Source organism: Anser brachyrhynchus, assembly GCF_964034855.1.
Source record: "Anser brachyrhynchus genome assembly, chromosome: 3".
Lineage (NCBI taxonomy): Eukaryota > Metazoa > Chordata > Aves > Anseriformes > Anatidae > Anser > Anser brachyrhynchus.
The window spans coordinates 73,424,735-73,444,452 of record NC_137696.1 but is presented as its reverse complement, the minus strand read 5'-3'; the positions used below and the strand labels follow the sequence as shown (position 1 = coordinate 73,444,452).

General features: G+C 39.1%; 1 protein-coding gene across 4 annotated transcripts in view; it reads right to left on the bottom strand.

The window, feature by feature from the left end:
- Nucleotides 1–2,514: 2,514 nt before the first annotated feature.
- ROS1 (ROS proto-oncogene 1, receptor tyrosine kinase) overlaps nt 2,515–19,718 on the bottom strand; it is a 77,271-nt gene continuing 60,067 nt past the window's right edge. For 2 of the 4 annotated variants that reach the window (XM_080588105.1, XM_080588107.1), the window contains 2 exons: nt 18,765–18,899; nt 10,151–13,666 (listed from right to left, as the gene is read on the bottom strand). In XM_080588105.1, the coding sequence (XP_080444231.1) occupies nt 13,333–13,666; nt 18,765–18,899 (469 nt within the window). In that variant the 3' untranslated portion in view covers nt 10,151–13,332. Of the gene's footprint in view, nt 2,870–10,150; nt 13,667–18,764; nt 18,900–19,718 lie in introns of those variants that run through there. The other 2 variants (XM_080588106.1, XR_013949615.1) reach the window with 2 other exon arrangements.

Here is a 19,718-nt window from a genome sequence, read left to right as displayed (position 1 = left end):
CTGACTACAGCTAAAGTAGCGCTGTTATTCCCACTCCCCAGCACTTCCAATTCTTATCTGACCAGGGACTTTTCAAGACCGTGCCAGTCATACTTTCTATAAGGCTGGTGATACTGAGGCCAGAACTTCACACTGCACTGAAACAGTCAAAATTTGCCTTGTAATGACTAAAGCAGTACTTGCCAAACTCATGCCAAATCTTGACAATCTGCTCCCCTACCAGAAGCAGTTTCTCCACTGCTGTGCATCAGCCTATCTTAGCGTATTTAACCTGATTTGCAGCAGGTGAAGTCTGGGACCATCTGCTTTATACAAGCCAGAGAATGATGCTTTTGTTAAGAAGCTTTCAGAATTGCCAGCAGGAATTCCTGTGCATTTATGATTCAGATTCCAAACACCTCTTTCTGGTTCCTCCAGTTCATGCAGAAAGAATCTTCACAGGAATGGTTTCTCATCTTATGTGGGTGGCTTCCTCTGGCTCATAAGGTAAATCAGGAAGAATTCCTCTTACTGTATAGATAGCACACCCTACACTCATTGTCAATGTATGTCTTAAACAAGGAAGGTAAAAATGCACAATATTAACTCTACACTCGAGGATGAGACTCTCAGCAGTATGTCACACGTGTTGTCATAATGACATTCATTTGTACCCTTATCTCACATTTAACACATTTCTGACACATCAGGATTCCTTTTTCCCCTAAATACATACCTCCTTAAAAAGACAGTATAATCCTTAAACCCATTTACACTTATTTAAAAAAAAAATACCCTTTAAAGTCAAGACACTTAAATTCAAGGCTTTCTTGAAGTGCCTTTTGCACCTAATCACCATAGATCACTGGTCAATATCCTGAGTATCATTTATTGGCAATGCATTAAACCTGACATTTTCTTCCTCATCTTGCTGTGATAAATCCTCCATCAAATCTAGTTTTGTCTTGCAGCACTTAGAAAATGCAAACAAAGCAACACATCTTCCCTCTGCTCTTTCTGTGCAGCTCTGGGTATGTGTGACTTTGTCAAGAACTCAAGGGTTCTTCTGACTGCTCTCTCACTGACATTCACCTTATCCACTAACCCAATTTACCCATGTTGAATAGGCTCTTACATGATCCTTTTCCAACTCAGACCAACATATGACTGAATCGACCTCAGTTATCATATCACAGACCTTGTCATGAGGCCTGGATATGGTGCTGCCTAGACAAGCTTCTTGACAGGGTTGAAGGCTTCTCCTGCTAATGAAAAAGATATCATATGAAGTCAGGTTGATTTTCAAACTTTTGTTTGCAGCTAGCAGACTGAGCAGTCCTCTTCAGTTAGATTGAATTACACATGCACGCAAATTCATCCAGGTAGGGTGACTACAAAACTGGGATCTTCCTGGTTTCTGGCTAGCACATGTTACTGGTTAGTAAACATTATTCATGTTTAAGTTACTGAAATGTAAGGAATGGCTGTACAATCAATCAAATAGCACTTGAAGAGAGAGGAAACATTATACAGTATTTATTTATCTGTCATTCATGGCCTGGTGAGCATAACTTAAGAAAAAAAAGATAGAAATGCTGCAACTATTGGTATTAGAAAATGTTGCTTGTGCATGTGCAAATGTGGTTAATCTGCAAACGAGAAAAACATTGATTTATATTTACAGACTACTTGGATTGGTTTTGCCAGAGAATTTTAAAGAATCATAATTCAAAATCCCTCATTTTTTATTAAATTTGAAGTAAAAGGTAAAAAATCAAATCTTTTACCTATGTTGATTCTCCATTTAAGAGACTTTTAGAACTTGATTTCAGTGGAGGAGCACCTTAAAAATGTCTACATTCTGACCTCAGATGGTGTCTTTACTACTCTCCAGCATCTCCCATGATCAAATATTTGCATAAAAGTGGACATGATTCTATCTTCCTGACAGATGTCAATGAATAACTGCAAAATTTGCAAATTACTATTCATGATACATTCCATAGAGCTTATTTCTGTCTTTTATTCAGTAATGATTTATATATTGTTTTATTATATATTTTAATTAGATCTCCAAACACATCAAGGAAAAGTATCTCCTTTTATCCAGTCTAATAAGAAACGAGAGGATGATCAATATTAAAAATGGAAAGGAAAAGAAACGTAAGAAAACATCTAGATTCACAGATCAGTTGCTGCACAATTTACATTCAAGATGATTGCAAGCACTTGTTTAAATTAAATAATAAAATAGACCATCCCCTGCAGTGAACAACCCAGCCACCTCTTGTCAGTTGCTTACAGATTTGGAGTTCATAAAAATACAACTTATATTAGTTTTTCCATTTGTACATCCTTGTGTGCACACAATGAAGCTAGATTTCAACTGTTTGGTTTTTTTTTCTTTTTTTCATGAATAAGTTGGTCCCTTTTGTGAGACAGCATACCAGTTCTTCTGTTTTGGAAGGACTGTCTATGTCTGAGGTGAATGTGGCTGCATAAAGTTAATCAGCATCACAATAAAATTATTTGATGTTTGATTAAAAATTTTATTTCCTTAAACTATTTATTGTGAAACACCTGAACCATAACATTTAGAAAATCAAAAAGTATGTAATTGTTGTCTTAGTCTACACATCATTCAATACCTTATGACATTCTCTGGTAGTTACATTATAAGTACGATAAAGTGCAGAATATTTTCTTTGGCTTACGTCGTCTTCGGTAGAGCTTTCTCTTCTGTCCTCAAACAGAGGGAATCAGACTGAACTAAGTTCCTCAGAATTGATGCTCCCTTGATCTTGGTTGCTGTCTTTGACTACTACCAAATAATTTAAGCCTTCTTGATCCCTTGTTTCCATTAGTGTAGTTGAAAGTATACTGTCCGAATCTGCATTAAAATAATAATAAAAAAAGACAATCATATGGTGATATACATGTAGTATTTGAAAGCATGCAAAGTCAGCTGGTGGAGAAAGTTGGTCTAGTGACTGCATAAAGAGTGACTGATGAATCAAACTTATTTTCTGCTATTGCCTGTGTGGATTATATCTTTAGCCAAATCACTTAGGGACGCTTGGTCGTCACCATTCATACCTTCACAGGCAGCAATACAGTTATGAATAAAACTTGCTTCTTTTGGTATTAAAGACAGCCTGTATAAAGCCAAAGTAGTTTTAACCTGTATCTTTGTGTAACCCTGCTAACAATACAATAATACTGCTAAAGAGTCCTGCAACATAGGCAGTTTTCTACCTACTAAATTATAATATCCTCTCTTTCTAGATGAATTGTAATGCTCTGTCGTTCAAGAAGCTTGAAGTTGGCAATTAAGTGTGCTTTGTCAATTCCTAAAAACTGTATTTTTTTTCTTATTTTGATAGTGTTCACATATACATGGTTGGCTGAAAACCATTAAAAAAAAAAAAGTAAAAGTGATTAACTAAAGGCTCAAGTTATAATTGTTGCTATTTTGTACATTTATTCTTAGTAACACATACCTTTTTTTATTACACTCCCTCCTTATTTTACTTCACAACTGGAAAATGAAGCATGTGACATTCACAGTTCTCTACTCATAAGGCTCGCAAGCTTTGTGCTGTTGCAGCGGGCAACATACAATTTATTATGTCACTACAATCACGCACACACCAGCTACAAAGTCAAAAGTCATTTCCACATGCTAGAGTCCATTAGGAAATGTTACAAAGAAAAATATGAAAGAGAATTTGGAGTTTAGAAACCTGTTAGCAAGATGGGGATTGGGACAGAACAAACTGTCTTCACATACCACAGTGACTGACAGCTACGAAAAATCATTTGATACTCACTTTGTTAGTTCAGGACTATTATGGCAATATTTAGTAACTCGATCCCAACCAAGCCTTCACCAAACAGTACAGCTCTTCTTTGTATGTGGTTTTTGTTCAATAATTCTTTTAATGGAAACCCTCAGGCGCAAGCTGCTTTGGAAAAGGCACGCTGGCAAATGCTGAGGGCATGTTTGCGGCAAACTCTTAAGAGAGAAACCTTAAAATAAAGACCCAAGTAAAACTGGGTATTTAGAGACCAGACATATGCCGGCTGACCTGCCTAAGTATAGAACACTAGAGGAGCATTCAGATTTGTTTCCTGTATAAGTATCTGGAACTGATGAGGTGATGTTTACACAAATGTGAGTATGAGGTCACTGAGATATTTTTACCAGATATATAGATACATTACTAATTCTTTCCCCAACAGGTCTGAAGAACTACAGAATATATAAAATATTATAATCCTTTCTTAGCCTATATGCCGCTGCGTTTCTTATTACAGAGAAAAAGAGCTAAAAATCAAATATCTTGCCTCGGTTTTACTTCTCGAGTTTTGGAAACAAAATCAGCAAGAAAGACTATTTGTTGCAGAATACTCTTTCCCTATCAAAAGACAGAAGTATACAATGTTGATATCCTTTCTCCTCTGACACGACACATACAAGCTACATAGCCATTGTTGTAATGAGATTTTTCAGTATAAGTGCCCTTTCCTTTGCTGTTGTGTCATCTCCTCTTACCACAGCGTTCGGCACCCATGGAAGCTTAGCACCATTCTGATGTACAAGCCAAAAAACCTATGCAAAGATGTCAGGTTACACAGTACGATGCTTGCCTCTCATGTAAGTCAGCAAAGCAAGCAAGCAGTTTCTGCTCACTTAGTTATATGGTGGATGGAGACAGAAGAAACTGAAAATGAGCAGTTAAGAAAAAATCATTATGTGCTGTGAAATTCCCCCAGAAATGTGAGAACTAGAAGCATCACCAACACCCTGGGAAGCCATAAGCCAACACAGAGAAGTCTGAATAATCTTAGGAAGACCCTTCCAAAAAACGTTAAGAATTTGAAGGAAGATAGAGACAAGCTGGAGTGGGGAGGCAGGTCAGCATATTCATGAGATATCATTCTTTTCTTTTCAGTTTTAACATTGCTAAAATTAGTTGATTGATGTATAGTCATGCTGGGTTATACGTGAGTAAATGCAGGATAAACCATGTGATGTGATCCCCTCAGATTTCACAAGCAAAGCCTGGCTGAGCCAACAGAACGCCCTGAGAGGAGGCGTCCAAGGAACACCTTCATGGAATCTGAAGTCGTGCTGAGGAGTCGACTCCAAACACCTAAATCCTGAGGAGTTGTCTACGCTGGAACTGCTGCATAGTGTAGAGTTACCCACATTCACTTCAAACAACCTACCTCAGGGCATGAGGCAGGCTAGCTCTGGCAGCCCAGAGCTCTGTACTGGCAGCGAACAACTCTGCTGAGAAGTTGGTCCCCACTAAGCTCTGTGTGCCCTCAGATAGACTGCTTCCAGTAATAAAATGGCACTTTCAAAGCTCTGTGCTGTAGCTGCATAGATACCTGTCTCAGGTCCTAAATGCATGTGACCCTGACCTCTCTGGACATTTTCCCTAATAGCAGTGGTAAGCACAACATCTGAGCCAAACTGCAGGTAAATTAATTACAGTGCACCTCTCCAGGGGTAGCAGAACCATGTCCTAAAGAGCCTTGCATTAAGTGATACAAGAAACGATGATCGCCTGACTCATACTCATGAGGGATGGAGTTTGCTTGCTTAGCCTCCTCTGAGGAGACTGGTCCTGACCTGATAAAATCTGTGCTTCCCCCTCCAGATCTCAGCATCTCGATCGGCTGCTTCCTGCCGCGGGGCAGCCGGAGCACGGAGCATCACCATCGCACGGAGCATTTTGCTGCCTTCTCGTCAGGCTGTGAGGGCTCACAGCATGCTTTGAAATCCTGCCTGGAAGGGTGCAAATTTTTATGATGTCTTGATAAGCAGATGCTTTGGGGGGTGGGGTGGGGTGTTAATTTCAGAAGACAACAATGTAGAAGAGGAAAAAAAGTCATTAGAAAATCTGATTGGTAGGGAGTGAGCAAACTGATCTTAGAGATGTTGGTCTTCTGATAGAGCTGTTTCATGGCCAGATACTCAGCTAGCACAAATTAACAAAGCTGCATAGAAAACAGTGGGACACCACTGCCTTACACCAGCTAAGTTTCCAGCCTGAGACATTATTAATTCCGGGCAACGCAATCATATACAATGCTTAGCACCTTCAACAGGGTAAGAATCACTTCTTTGGAAGTGCGGTCACATTTACTTTTTCCCATTAGCATCCTCTTGCTTTTCTCATACACATTCTGCCTTTTGTTCCTTCTGCACAATTTAAGTGCAGGTGAAGAAGAGACTGGCTGACTTGCTGGCATGGCAGAAAGATGTACCGCGCTCTGAAAGCATTCAAAAGAAGCGCTTGATGATGTATCTTTGTTCGGGGAGAAAAAGGTGGTTACTGAACCCTGACTGCTCTTTCTCAGCTGTGTCAGTTAGCTCAAGGAGACAGTTCCTGTGTGTGGAGTGTTTTAGTGATACCTGTTGGCCACCTGGAGCTGGAGGTGCTGTGTTTCAGTGTCTGCACATTGCCAATAAGAATATAAATAGAACAAATATATATCCGTTTTAATACCCCACTCTGTATTATATATCAGTGGAGATATATCTGTGTTTCCTGTCTAATGAAGCATATGATCTCGCATGGCTTGAGGGTGACTCACCAACCTTGCTATTCTGTCAGACACTAAAGATGCTAAAAACAAGAATTTTGCTCATCCTGCACTTTTACAGCACTAAACTGCTTGAAGCATAGACTGACGTTTTTTATTTTTATTTGGATAGGGGTTTTTTTTAGAGATTTGTGGACCGAACCCCCTGCGTGCAAGATGCTGTCTTGGGAAATACAGATATAAATCTGTTTATTAACTAGTTTGTTATCATTTTTAATATAAGAGCACCAAAAAAGGCCAGTTTCACACTTGTTGCAATACAATACGTCTATATATATATATAAAAGCAGGGAAGCATCCCCATTCTCTAGGTCACAAAGTAGGAGTCATTTTACCAAGTTTTAATTACTCAGATCTTATGTGCTTAGTTTAGGCTCCTTGCCCAGACTCCCTTTACAGTCAATGGAGAGAGAAAAGAGGGATGAGTCATTTTGTTGAGATGCTTATTATTCACACTTACCTTTACGCAGTAACGTCCCCTGAACATGTCTACAACTCTCTGGCGACTTTCAAACAGCTTAGACAGCCAGTATAAACACAGTACTTAATTTTCAGTTGGTTATATCTTTGTACCCATACAACAGAAATCAGATCATCTGATTTTATTTATTTTTCCCTCGGTCCAAGGCAAAGTAGTAGCATTACTTTTCTTGCAATGTCATATGGCTCATGTGCGCTGTCTGGAATCAAACAGCATTAGTCTAGGTTACACATATGAAATGGTCACACCACCAAGTTTACCTTTTCCCTCAGTGTTGTAACCACTCACTGTTTTGGAAGAAGTCTTTTCACTGACCTCCACAGGCTCTGGGTCAGGCACTCACTAAGCTAAGTGGGGAAGAGGATTACTGAATTTCAGAAAAATACAAAGGAGGCTAGATACAAGGTTTAAAAAATGTCTCTTATCAACACATCTGCTTCAGAGGAGCTTCCGTTTGTCCAAGTGATTACTTTAAGTCCAGAGAGGTGTGCAGAACAGTTTTTAAAAGGCAGCTGGTTTTAGGAAAATAAACTGATCACTCTTACGCAGGGAACAGCAATCCAGCACTACTCAGCCAGCAGAGAAGGCAGCTATTATCATTAATGGTGAGATCACTGATCCCAGATTTTAATAACAAACACCCTCAAAAATTTTGCAATGAATTAAAGAAAGAAAGAAAGAAAGAAAGAAAGAAAGAAAGAAAGAAAGAAAGAAAGAAAGAAAGAAAGAAAGAAAGAAAGAATTTTAGCAGGTAACTTAATTGCTGGGAAAAAAAAAAAGTAAATACACTGAACAACTGGCTTTGAAAAAAAAAAAAAAAAGGAGAAATTGCAAAAATCTCTTCCTAGATATTTCAAGAGGCAGCTCCAGTTTGGGGATTAAAAAATGATCTCTTTGAGGCCAAATGTGTTTCCTTTTACTCTTTCTAAACAAAAGCATTTATGGCTTTTAAACAAAACAAAATACTGTGGGCAAACGTAACCATCCTTTGAGTTTTTTTGTTTTTTTTTCTGTAGTTGCTGTTTGTGTCCAGTCATGCCAGAACTCCTCTCCTCACCAAATTCTTCCATTCAAAGAATGAACCAAAAAAAAAAAAAATCTATGATCCACATGGTTCTACCAAAGGTACAACTCTCAGCACATTAACAGTCTTTTAAAAAGTGATTTAAAAAAATCACCACAGAAGAAATGTTGTCAGTTGAAGGTAAAATTCCCTCCTATCTACAGGATAACTACAAGGTATCCATGGAAATTGGCACAGCAGACTGGCCTGCATTTCCTCAGGGACCCTTGAAGAACCTTATATCTGCTTTTGTAAGAGGAGACACTTCTAGCAGGAATAGTGTAGTGCTCTGACAGTTTCTGAGCAGTTTGACATTTTCTCCTTAAAGGTCCAAAACGGACTGGGGAGAGCAGCGCTGATAAGAATAGTCCCACTGGGTCATAAAGGCAAGGAGCTGCTCCAGCTGCTTAATGCCCAGTTGTCTGATGTCGGCAAAGACATTTGCCAAAACAAACAGGTGTTTCCATCCGTAAAGGGGAACGCTTGGGACCTGAAAAAATATCATGCTGTCTTGCATGTACACATGTAAAAAGTTGTGTCTGAAAATAGATGGACTGGTTATTTTTACAGCAATGCAGGACCATCTTTTTAGCATGCTGATTTATGAATCCTTTGTACATTTCCTTTGCACTTACTGCAACTGGGGGAAAAACAGCCAATGTTTCAGCAATGGATGGGCATCTGCTGAATCAATTCCCATTTGATTCAAAACCGTTAAGGTAACCCACAGATGTCTCGGTCCTCCTGATGGAAAGTGCTTCCCTCACTCTAAAAATGTTAATTCTTCTTGCCCGCCCACAATCAATGCCCCAGGAAAACCTGTAAGAGCAAGAAGGAAAAACTCTAAACTGGTAGATTTCTGGGTCCTTTACATTGCCGTGATACAGAGCACTTGCAATGATTGCTGGGACTGGTATTGTGCCCAGCTGCTGAAATGCAGCAGTAACAGGGTACAGGTGGATTTAGGTACATAACTCTCATTGATAAGGGTTTCACTGGAAATCAGTGAGAGGTAGGTGAGGAAATACCCATAGAGACCCAACAGAAATGCTGAAAATATTGAGTGGAACTGAGGCTTAATAAAGTATTCATTGCAGCGCTTATTTTGCAGACTGATAACCCAAAGAAACAGACTCACGTTCTCCTGACTGTGATGTTTATTTCTGTAAAAATAATACCGTTTTTAGACCACTGCTGCTGGAGCCTGAGAACCAATCTGCACATCCTGGTGGGCTGCTGCCTGGTTCTCCAGTGCTGCAAGAGTTACTGTTGCGTATAGCCGGCCATCCCCACCATCCTTTAATCAAGGCAGTGGAGTCAGACTCTTGCTGGGTTTCCTTCCCTCCCTTCCTAAGCAGCAGTGCCAGGACCTGCCGGTATTGCTTGGGTGTATTTATCACTACTCGTTGCCTCCTTTAGAAGGGTAGCTTGCAGTAACAAGGCTGGTGTCCCTTTTGCCATCCCTACACTATCTTGTTAGCATGCAGTCCAGATCACTAACATACTCCTTATATTAATTCACCCATACTTTCAGTCTACATGACATACCGCACCAGTATTAATGTTAATATGGAAATCTAACATTTTCCAGCTCTTCCACCTATGAAATAGTGCTAACAGCACGTACGGACCTGCGAAAGGTGTGACTAAGTACAAGCAGGTAAGGTTCAACCGAATTTGGAAGATGTATGATTCCACATAGGGCTAAGTATCATGGTTATTTTGAGGTCTATCATTTCACTTTGCTTGACATTTGGCTCTTTCTTTTGGAACCACGTCTCCTGGTGAGAGCAAGCATTTCTTGGCGGGAGGCTCATGACAGGAGTTTCATTACACACAAAGGCCAATGACTGCGTAACATTTTTGGAAAATGTTGTCCAGGACAATCCATCATGGAACAGTATTTTGGATTATTTGTTCTGGCTGTCATGTTTCTACTACTCCTACAAACACAAGAAGAGCTCCATTCAGTCCCAGATAAAAATGAATCCAAAGTTACGGTTATTTTAAAAATCACTTACTTGTTATACAGCATTTTATAAATCACTGACTGAGACTTGCTCTGTGCCCCAAACAGTGTATGGCAGGGTTATGAAAGAGTGTGTGTTTTAGTCTGGAAGGCTGACTAGAACCTGAATTACTAGTTCTTGCTTAAATCAACCATACTTCCAGAGCCAGCATTACACTGAACTCCACTGCAGGGGGTTTACATTGAAGGCAGAAAAACAGTTCAATAATTTCAGGGCTGGAGATCTACAGAAAACTGATGTGCATTGTTCTCTGATCAGATAATCCGGCAACATTAAAGTATTGCCAGGACTCCAGGCCTTCAGTCAAGTATGCAGTGCATAGTTCTAATGGACTTATAAAAACCCTCTTGGGGAAAGATGCAAATAGCTGACAGATTAACTATGAATATATGGAGAAATAAGTATGTTTGTCATAGAGACTTGTAAAGAGCTTATCAAGTGTTTAGTAACTTAAAATGCAATCATATGAAAGGACAATATGTAGATGAATAAATTTCAAGCCATATTGTTAACATTCAAGCTACACCATTTTCTGATGGACATTCTCTGTGTGAAAATCACCACATGAGCCTGGGGAGAAGTTAAGGAGGAATTTTGAGAACTGGAACGTGAAAAGATGAAACAAACATTAAAAAAATTTGCTTTGCCTTCCTGTCCCAGTGCAGATGCAACAGTGGGTCTGTGGCAACACCACGTGGGCAGACACAATGTTAAGGAAAGAACAGAGGGAATCTTTGAGAGGGAATAGGGCAGCTAATGGGGAAAAGGGTAAGACTAGGGAAGAGAATGTGCTGAGCAAAATAGGCTCTGGTTCTGAGAGATACTGCCAAAGTTCCGCCTATATGGAATTGCCCTGCTTACCATAGTGGGTCAGATTTTACCAATTAGGTTATCACAAACAGATACAGAGCCTAATTTAAAAAATGACCATTGCCAACAGATTCCCTGTAATGTACATTATAGAGTAGCACTATTATTAAAACTGCCCTAAAAACCCCACCACACAACCATGTTTTGTGTAGTAAACTGTTTTACAAATGTTACCTATTCAAACCAAACTTTTCGTGTCAGTCTCAATCCATATTTTCCTTTTCAATAACTTCACCATTTTTAAGAACACCGTTTTTGTCCATGGCAAAGAAATAAATCAATGTTTCTCTGTGATTTCTGCAGTATGGCAGAACCTACAACTTTGGCATAAGGATGATTTTTATATTAAGAACATGTATTTGTCATCCCAGTGAAAGCAATGATTTGCCTAGCCTGAGCAAGTTAACAGCAGAGCAAAGATTATAGTTGGAACATGCTAAGCTGAGACTTGCAACAAAACTAAACTCATTGCATATTACATGTGTCATGCCTGCTCCACCAAAAGAATGACAACCTATATTCCTGTCTGTTCCCCAACATCAAGCAGCAGAAAGGCACGGTGCACATGTAAAATTTCAACCCTGCTGAAGTTCTTTAACTGGTATTGATTTAATGCCACAATACTGCCTTAACTCCCTTAGTTTTCATGTCTTCTTTCTTCTCATGGAGTCAGGGAACACACAGATGTCTAAATTAGGAAATCAAACTAGCTCAGGAGTAGATGGAAGCAGCCAAATCAACACAGCCCTGTGTCCAGTGCATGTTGTGTTTTGGTAGCCTTCTGAAAATTAAACATCTAATCCAAATCATGTCCAAATCCAGTACAATGAGTCATCTAGAAGCCAGTGGAGAGAAGGGAAAAGGATGACTCCTTTCCTGCTACGATACATGCCTAAAACAAGAGAGTCATCACTCTCTGAACATGGCTGTTTCTCCTTCTGGCCACAGAGATACCTTGTTGAATATCTTAGATGACGTTGCTAGCTTCTGGACAGCTGCATTTAGGTGAGGTAACATCTATCCAAAATTTAAGGCCTATTAGCTTGGGTAAAGTGCCTAATTAATTGGCTGTACTCATATGCATCATATGGACGCAAAATCAACCATTAAAAAAAAAAAAGGCAGGAAATTATAGGTTATCGGTGCTAAGTTGCTTTGGTCCATCATGTCAATGATAAAGTCTTTAGCCTTAGTCTTTACCCTCTTTACACATAACCATATCATGCACAGAGAGAATCTGACAAAGAGAAATCATGATGGGTAAAGTAGGAGAGGCTCACACCTGTAAAGCTACACTGAATGGTAAAGATTAGCAAAATATCAAATAAACTATCATTAACCAAGCATTGGACAATGCCATGGAATTGAACATGGACAGAATATCTAGAAAAATTACTACAAAATTGTGTAGTTGAATACTGCATCATTCCTGGAAAGGATCAGCAATTTATTTCTTTATTTATTTAGAAAATCACAATATACTGATGTATAAAAACTGTTTATGAAACAGGGTGAGTTCCCAGTTCAATATCATTTGTGAGGGAAAAAAAAACTCTTTAGAAATTTTATAAACAAGTAGTTTTTGCTTTCTTAGAATGGGAAGCACTTTTCTTACAATATTTTTGTTTTTTCACTAGAAAACCATACTATGAAAACAGGTTAAATTGAAAAAGACTGATAAATAAAGGGGAAATCAAAGAAAACTTTCTTTTTGAAGATTTTCAGATCACACTGTTTACAAAGACTTCACTTTCCCCTACGTTTAACCAGGAATTACTTCAGGACTGGAAAAGCTCCTGCTTCTGCTCCAGTCAGTTGTTTTCATTTTCATTTCCATGTTTAATGCTCCAAATCATAGTTGCACAGGCAACTTCAAATTTGGCATCACCTATTTTTTGAATTCTTGCCTTCACGACTTTAACTATGTTATTCTCTAATTGGATTTTGTTGTGTAGACTGTCTTAAGCATATCTTCCCTAACATCACCTTGTTTTATTCATTCAGTGTGCAGAACACAGGCATACCATGATTCCTGACTGAAGCTATCACAGTTCAGGCTAGGATAAAGTCTGCCTTACTTAGGTACCTAATTTATGTCCCCCTTCAGGCAACTGCTGAACCGGTACTCCTAAACTGCCCAACTGCCATCTTTAGCTAATGAAGAAATGGAAATTTAGGTGCAAGTTGGATGTGTCTTGTGAGGCAGACTCAGTCTCAACCTCACAGCGTTGGTTTTTTTTTGCTTGGTAATCTTATATACGCTTTACCTAATGCATCATACACAGTGGCACCTAATGCATCTTTACAAGTTCATTATGAGAGAAGTAAGTAAGTCTCTTCTGTTCCCATTTTATCAGCAGAGAATTTGTGGCAGTGACTAATGACAAGAACTGCTGAATCACGCTCTGTTGCAGTTCATGGGGCTGAGGCAGTGAGGAGAGCAGGTGCTGCCCAGACTTACCCTCAAAAGCTTGGTTGGTGACTCCAGTTGCTGCCTCTTTGTCTCCAAGGCAATGGTTCAAGCACAGTGGAGAATGTCTTATCTCTTGCAGTTTGTCCTGAATATAAAAGAAAGTAGGTCTGTTGTGAGGTTCTTGGGCCCAGCATCTTGTGATTAAATCACATCTGGAAAGAAAAAAAAAAGTGTTAAATTGCAAATATTAAAGATAATAGTCATTCATCTCATCACTTGTCATTAAATCATCTGACAAGCAAGTTCAGCCTAGGTTTTCAACTTCTGAAAACTTTATATGTGGTGCAAATATTATCACCAGCTGCTGAGGGAAGGAAAAGTAGATTAAAGGTCAGTTGCTGGGAATACTCGTTATGAATACTTCCAATTTTTCAACAATGGACATTTTTGAGATTGGGGGGATCTACAACGTGGCAGGAAAAAAAAAAAAGAAAGAAAGACACTTTTGCCATTAATACCTGCTCTCACCACTCTCACCTAAAAACTGACCAACAGTCTCTGGGAAAGGTGACAAGGAAATAAACCTTTCACAGAAGAAAGATCACTAACGCTAAAAATGAACTTGAAGTTATCAACTTATTTAATTATCCTTCAACTCACACCACCTCAACTTCAGGGGAGGTTGAAAGCAAATCCTCCAGCACAGAGAAGGTTAATTTAGACTTCTGCCTCCAGAGTAAAACAAATAGGAGCATTTTCCCATCAAAGGCAAAAATGGCATGAGTTTCCTCTGGGTGATCTGGCAGGGATCCTAGCCTGCCTTGAACAAAACTGTTGGTACCATTCAGAAGAAAAACTGCCATTCTTGTTTGTCTAAAGGATAGGACTGATTTACATTGCTTACTTGAGGGCATGAAATGTAGCAAGTCCCAGCTACACAAAGCCAAATCCTACAAAAGCCAGGGGGAGCCTGGTTGAAAACCAAAATGCAGCCAGCACCTGGATATGCTAAGTGTTGGGAGAGGAGAGGGGTCTTAGGGTTTCAAAACTGGAGTGCAGCATTTAAGCAGTCAGTGAAAGGATGGTTCAGGAAGCTGTTACGGGAATGCAGAGTATTCACCTCTAAGCCCTAAGTTCAAATCCTCCCTGACAAACAGCTTCAGAGACTTGCTGCTATGTGATACCAGGCGTTACTGAGTTATGCGAAATGAATTGGCTTGCTCAGATCCTCACTTATCCATGTTAAAAAGGAGACGGCTGTCCTTCACCACAATTCAGTGTTTTACAAAACTCTTGGTGACAGCTGAGAGAAATCTATTTCTGATTTTTGATATTTTTCATCAAATCATTGTAGTTGAATGGAAAAAAAAATTAGAAAAATAGTTTCAGAACCACTTTTCATCAACCTGTATCATGCAGTTGCAGAACTGGCAGAGTGATGCTGGCTTTTCAAAAGAATTCAATGAAAACTTGAAAATTTGTTTTAAGAAGCTAAAAAGTGGTAGTGACTTCCTGACACACCGAATCACTTCCTCTCCTTACTTACTTTCAGGTGAACTGGTTATTGACGACACTGGAAATATAGAAGGAAAAGTACTGGATTGGACTCAAAATGGGGTGAACTAATTCTGGTTTTCCTTCTGCTGACAAAAAATGTCTGTCACATTCAACTCAAAAGCCAGTTTTGGATCCTGGAAGCCAAACGATCTACTTTCTTGTCAGGCTGATTTGCAGGATATCCAAGAAAAGAATAAGAGCTCAGGTGCTGTGCTCCAAGGTTAGCACCTGGACCCTGATGAGCAGAGCCTTGTGCAAGGTGTAGCAACGGAGTGTTCAGAGCTTGCTGAATACACTGCTGCTCTGATAGAAAGGAAGAAACAGAGAGCCGTTAGCCAGCAGAGGGAGAAAGAAATAAGAAATGATACATGAGTCACTTATGAAACAAAAACTTGACAAATGCATATTCTGAACATTTTTGCATTCCTAAGACCAACTTCTGTCTTTGTAAATAACTACAAAGTTATTTACAAAACTACAAAGTTTTTGTTGGACAATCTGCTTTACAAAGCCATTCAGTTTCACTACAAAGAGGAGATATTCAATGAAGGAGAAAAGAAAAAAACTGACAATTACTTGCTGGTTGTCTTAAAATATTAATACCGGGTAGAATAGATATAGTATTTAATTTATTTAATTCAGATAAAGTTTTGGTTTCTAATGACTGAAGCCAGAAAATATCTGCAAATTTTGCAGGGACAGCTATTTATGGCATGATTTTTAGATTTCAAGGCATGTTGTAGCAGCTGAAGCTTTAAGTCACATGGCATAAACTTTCACTAGCCCAGAAATGCACCAGCATGAGACCAATCAAGAGGATGAAAGCTAGGCTAATATGCCAAGATGTACATGAATGACAGCTTAAGCGCTTTCCTGTATTTTCTTGGGGGCCAAATGTGCACTAGCAAATATATTGCTTTAGTATGAGGATGAGACTCAGAGGATTGCCCTACATCATGGGGAAAGCCTTTCAAGAAGAAATGAAAAATAACAATTCCAAACACATCATCAGATAAAGTTTTATGTTAGGTTTAAGAGCTTGCCTGTACACCTAGATGTACACCTACACATGACAGCTGTGTTTTATCTGGGCTGGACAGCAGGTAGCCATGTGTCCAACAGAGCTGCATTTGTGGAGAAGCTGAGAGCCTGGAAAACCAAAGAACTAATACTGAGTAGCAGACATTGGAGGTTGAAAGTGAACTACTCCTGAAATTTGCTTTAGTGCACACAAGCTACAGGACATTACCAATTTTCTCACACACAAAATGGAAAATATCATTGATGTGGGGACTGTCTTAGAAAATTAGAACATTTATTAGAATAAAATAAAGTCCCTGCCCTCACTTGATGCATTCTGAGCAAGCCTTCCTTGTCCCACACCCTCCAAAACCTCCAGGGGAACTTTCCTGCAATCAAAGAGCAAAAGTCTGTAGTCATCAAAAGTTTCTTCAGCAAACTCAGTCATACAACTTTGCAAGGGTGTGAGCATTTGGTGAAACTGCAGCTTCATGTCAGTAAGTGGCATTGCACTTGTACAAATTCTTCTGATTGCAATTGCAGCTTTTCAGGATCTGTTAAATGAGCTCAGTTCTGCCCAAACCTCACCATGCTCTTGCATGCAAGCCTCACACCGAGGTGACCAGATACGTGTCTCTGACTGCAAAACTAGTGCCACTCATATATTTGATTCATAATTCAATAAACATAGCCCATTTACAGATCCCAAAGCCCCTTTTTCAATTCATTACCAAGCTTTGCATATCCATACTTCTCTAGGGGAAACAGATGATTACTCCTTGAAGTAATATCTTGTGGACCTGGAATCATATCCTGGGGAAATGAGGGGCAGAACTTGTCTCCCTTTGCTTCCCCCCCAAAAAATAAAAACAAACCCACTTCCTTAATGCCTTTTACACCCCGAGGTTTCTGTGTCAGCCCTACTTGCCCTTGCAGTGTAAGCCTACCACAGATTCCTAAACACTTCTCAGCTGAAGTAGTTTGGCCTTTGAACTCTCTTCCTATCAGTGATGTTTTGTTTTGTCAAATGACAATGAGCAAGCCAAAGTGCAGAGGAGACAATTACTGACTGCTGATGTCCTGATGCAGGTTCAAAACCACACTGAGGAAAGCAGGAATGTCAAGAATCCCAGCATGCCATTAATGACCGAACAAAGTAGCAAAAAGCTATTTAGGCTACTGACAGAATCTGTATGCAGGTGCTGAGTGTTCACCAAATGAGATAAAAAGATGGTACAAGAATCTAAGAGCTCATTCAGCCCCTTGGCTTTCAAAAACTAGGTTACAGCTATTAGGTCCCGATCCTACAAGTTACAACGTGCGGACCTGTGTTTAAGGCCTACCTGTTACACTAATTTCTGAAATCTGTAACTTTAAAAAAGAAAAAGAAACTTCAGTTTCCTTGATTATGCTGAAGATCTGGTCAACCATTTTAAAGGCAGCTTATAAGCCTTTGTGTAGGTTTGAATATCAAACTAGTTTCATGAGTATACCTTATCTACCATGCTTTTATATTCAAAGGTTAGGTGTGAGTCAATCTTTTATGGAAACATTTTTCAGCAGAAAATATTGAAACAAATTGCTCTTGGGCTCTCCTTTGTTCTGTCACTTCCAGTTTGAACTCTGTTCTTAAAACAAAATCCTAATGTCTTTAGTTCTTCCAAGTGCTGAAGTTTCTTTTTCTTTTCCTTTTTTTTTTTTTTAAATTGTTAATATGGTATTTCATCTATACCCAGATAATGATAAATTATCATACCCTCTGGAACTGAGAACATTGTAATTAATGTGAGACCTATCACAGAGATGTGGGCTTGTCAATCACAGAATTATTCTCAAACCATTTTCTCAGCTCCAGGTGTAAGAATTGTGCACTTTAAGTAGCCCCTTCTTCCATTTGTAGGACCAGCTGTCAAGTGCATGGCTGAGACTGCTTATGCAGAGTGGGCGTATAGAAATTGAGACATGAAATTAGACAATACTGAGTGATCACTGGGCTCAGGTTCAACTTCCTCCTTCATACACCTCTGGCCAGTATGAGTTTGATCCACTATATATATTCATTCTTTTCTTTTAATTACTCTGAATTTTGTGCTCAAGAAACAGTTGGAAATTGAAAGATTTGTTTATCCGGTTCAGTTAAAGACTAACCAGAAGTGTAGAATTCACTTTTGTTGTTCAGCTTCAGCTTTTATTGTTGTCTTTTTTGACAGAGATCTGCAAAGAGAGTATGGTTTATTTTCCATATATAATCTAATGTTAGCCTATTTTCTGCAGCTATCAATGAGAAAGCCAGTTATATCTGCTACTGTAGGCACATGGTATAAGAGGGACAGGTAAATTCTTCCTTACAGTCATCTTAATTTCTAACCAATACTGAATTGGTTGATCAGGCATTCTCAGCCTCTTATCACATTACTGCTGGATTCATGTCCAAGACTGAATTTATATTATCTCTGAAATCCTGTTTAAAAGACCAATATGTATCAGCCTTTCAACTTCAAGACTTAATTTGCAGCTGAAGTTCACATTCACAGGCTGCACTACTGGAAGTTAGTAGCAAGTTGGCAGCTACAAGTGCAAGCTGTTCTGTCTAAAAACAAAAACAAACAAAAAAAAGTAGGTTGTTGAACTCTGAATGGGTATAAGTAGACTTTCAAAATGATGGTGTGCTGGCAATAACCCTCTTGATGTCTCATGAATATTATCAACAATATTTAAACAAAACTAACTTACAGGTCATCAGGACAGTTGCTTGGAGATTCCAGCCTTCCCCCTGATCGTACATGGTGTAAAACTTCCATATTGGAGAGACCTGGATATGGCTGTTGACCCAAGGTTAATGTTTCCCACATTAAGACTCCAAAAGACCTAAGAAGCACCAACAATAAATTTTAATTACCAATGTCATGATGAGCAAGCTCCCTATCAACAGTTAACTAAAATGACTCCAATCTAATAATAAGACTCAAAAAATAAGAGTAACTAGTTTTAATTTTATGTGAAACAATTCATACATCCTTTAACCAGCCTCTGAAATAGCTAAAATAAATATGTGGAACAGACACACTTTCCCAGACTGAGATGGAACTTAGAAGACACTGAGTACCCACAGCTTCCCCGAGCACCACTCTCTGCTTGAGCATGTCCTCAATTAAACAAGCACTTAGAAATATCTGGAGTTGTCATTGGAAATAGAGACACTTACAAGATCTCTTAAGCACCACTCATAAAGCAATCAGTGCCTCATTGGGTTTGGTACAAAGCATGAAATGGTTTTCTTAGATAAATGCAAGAGTGGTAATTAAACTGAGAGCTGCAGACCTCAGCAAGATTAGTGTGCTACAGCACACCCTTTCTTATCCACAGTTACCCAATCTAAAATTGTGTGAAACTCAAGCTTAAAGGATCTGGTTTGGTTTGGTTTTCTCTAGGACTCCTGGCAGTGGGTCTCCACTTCTTCCCTAAAAACCCAAGCCCATCCATATATACACTTCAAGTAAACCACCACAGCAAACTACCATGAACGTCCCCTGATGATGCTGTGAAGATTGGGCTTCAAAATAGCAAAGTTGCCAGAACAGGATAAAATGATAAGGGGAAAGTATTTGCTGGTAGGAAGGAAATGTCAATTAACATAATGAAAAACAAAGTGGAAAGAACAGGATGCGAGTAGTCAATTCACTGCTC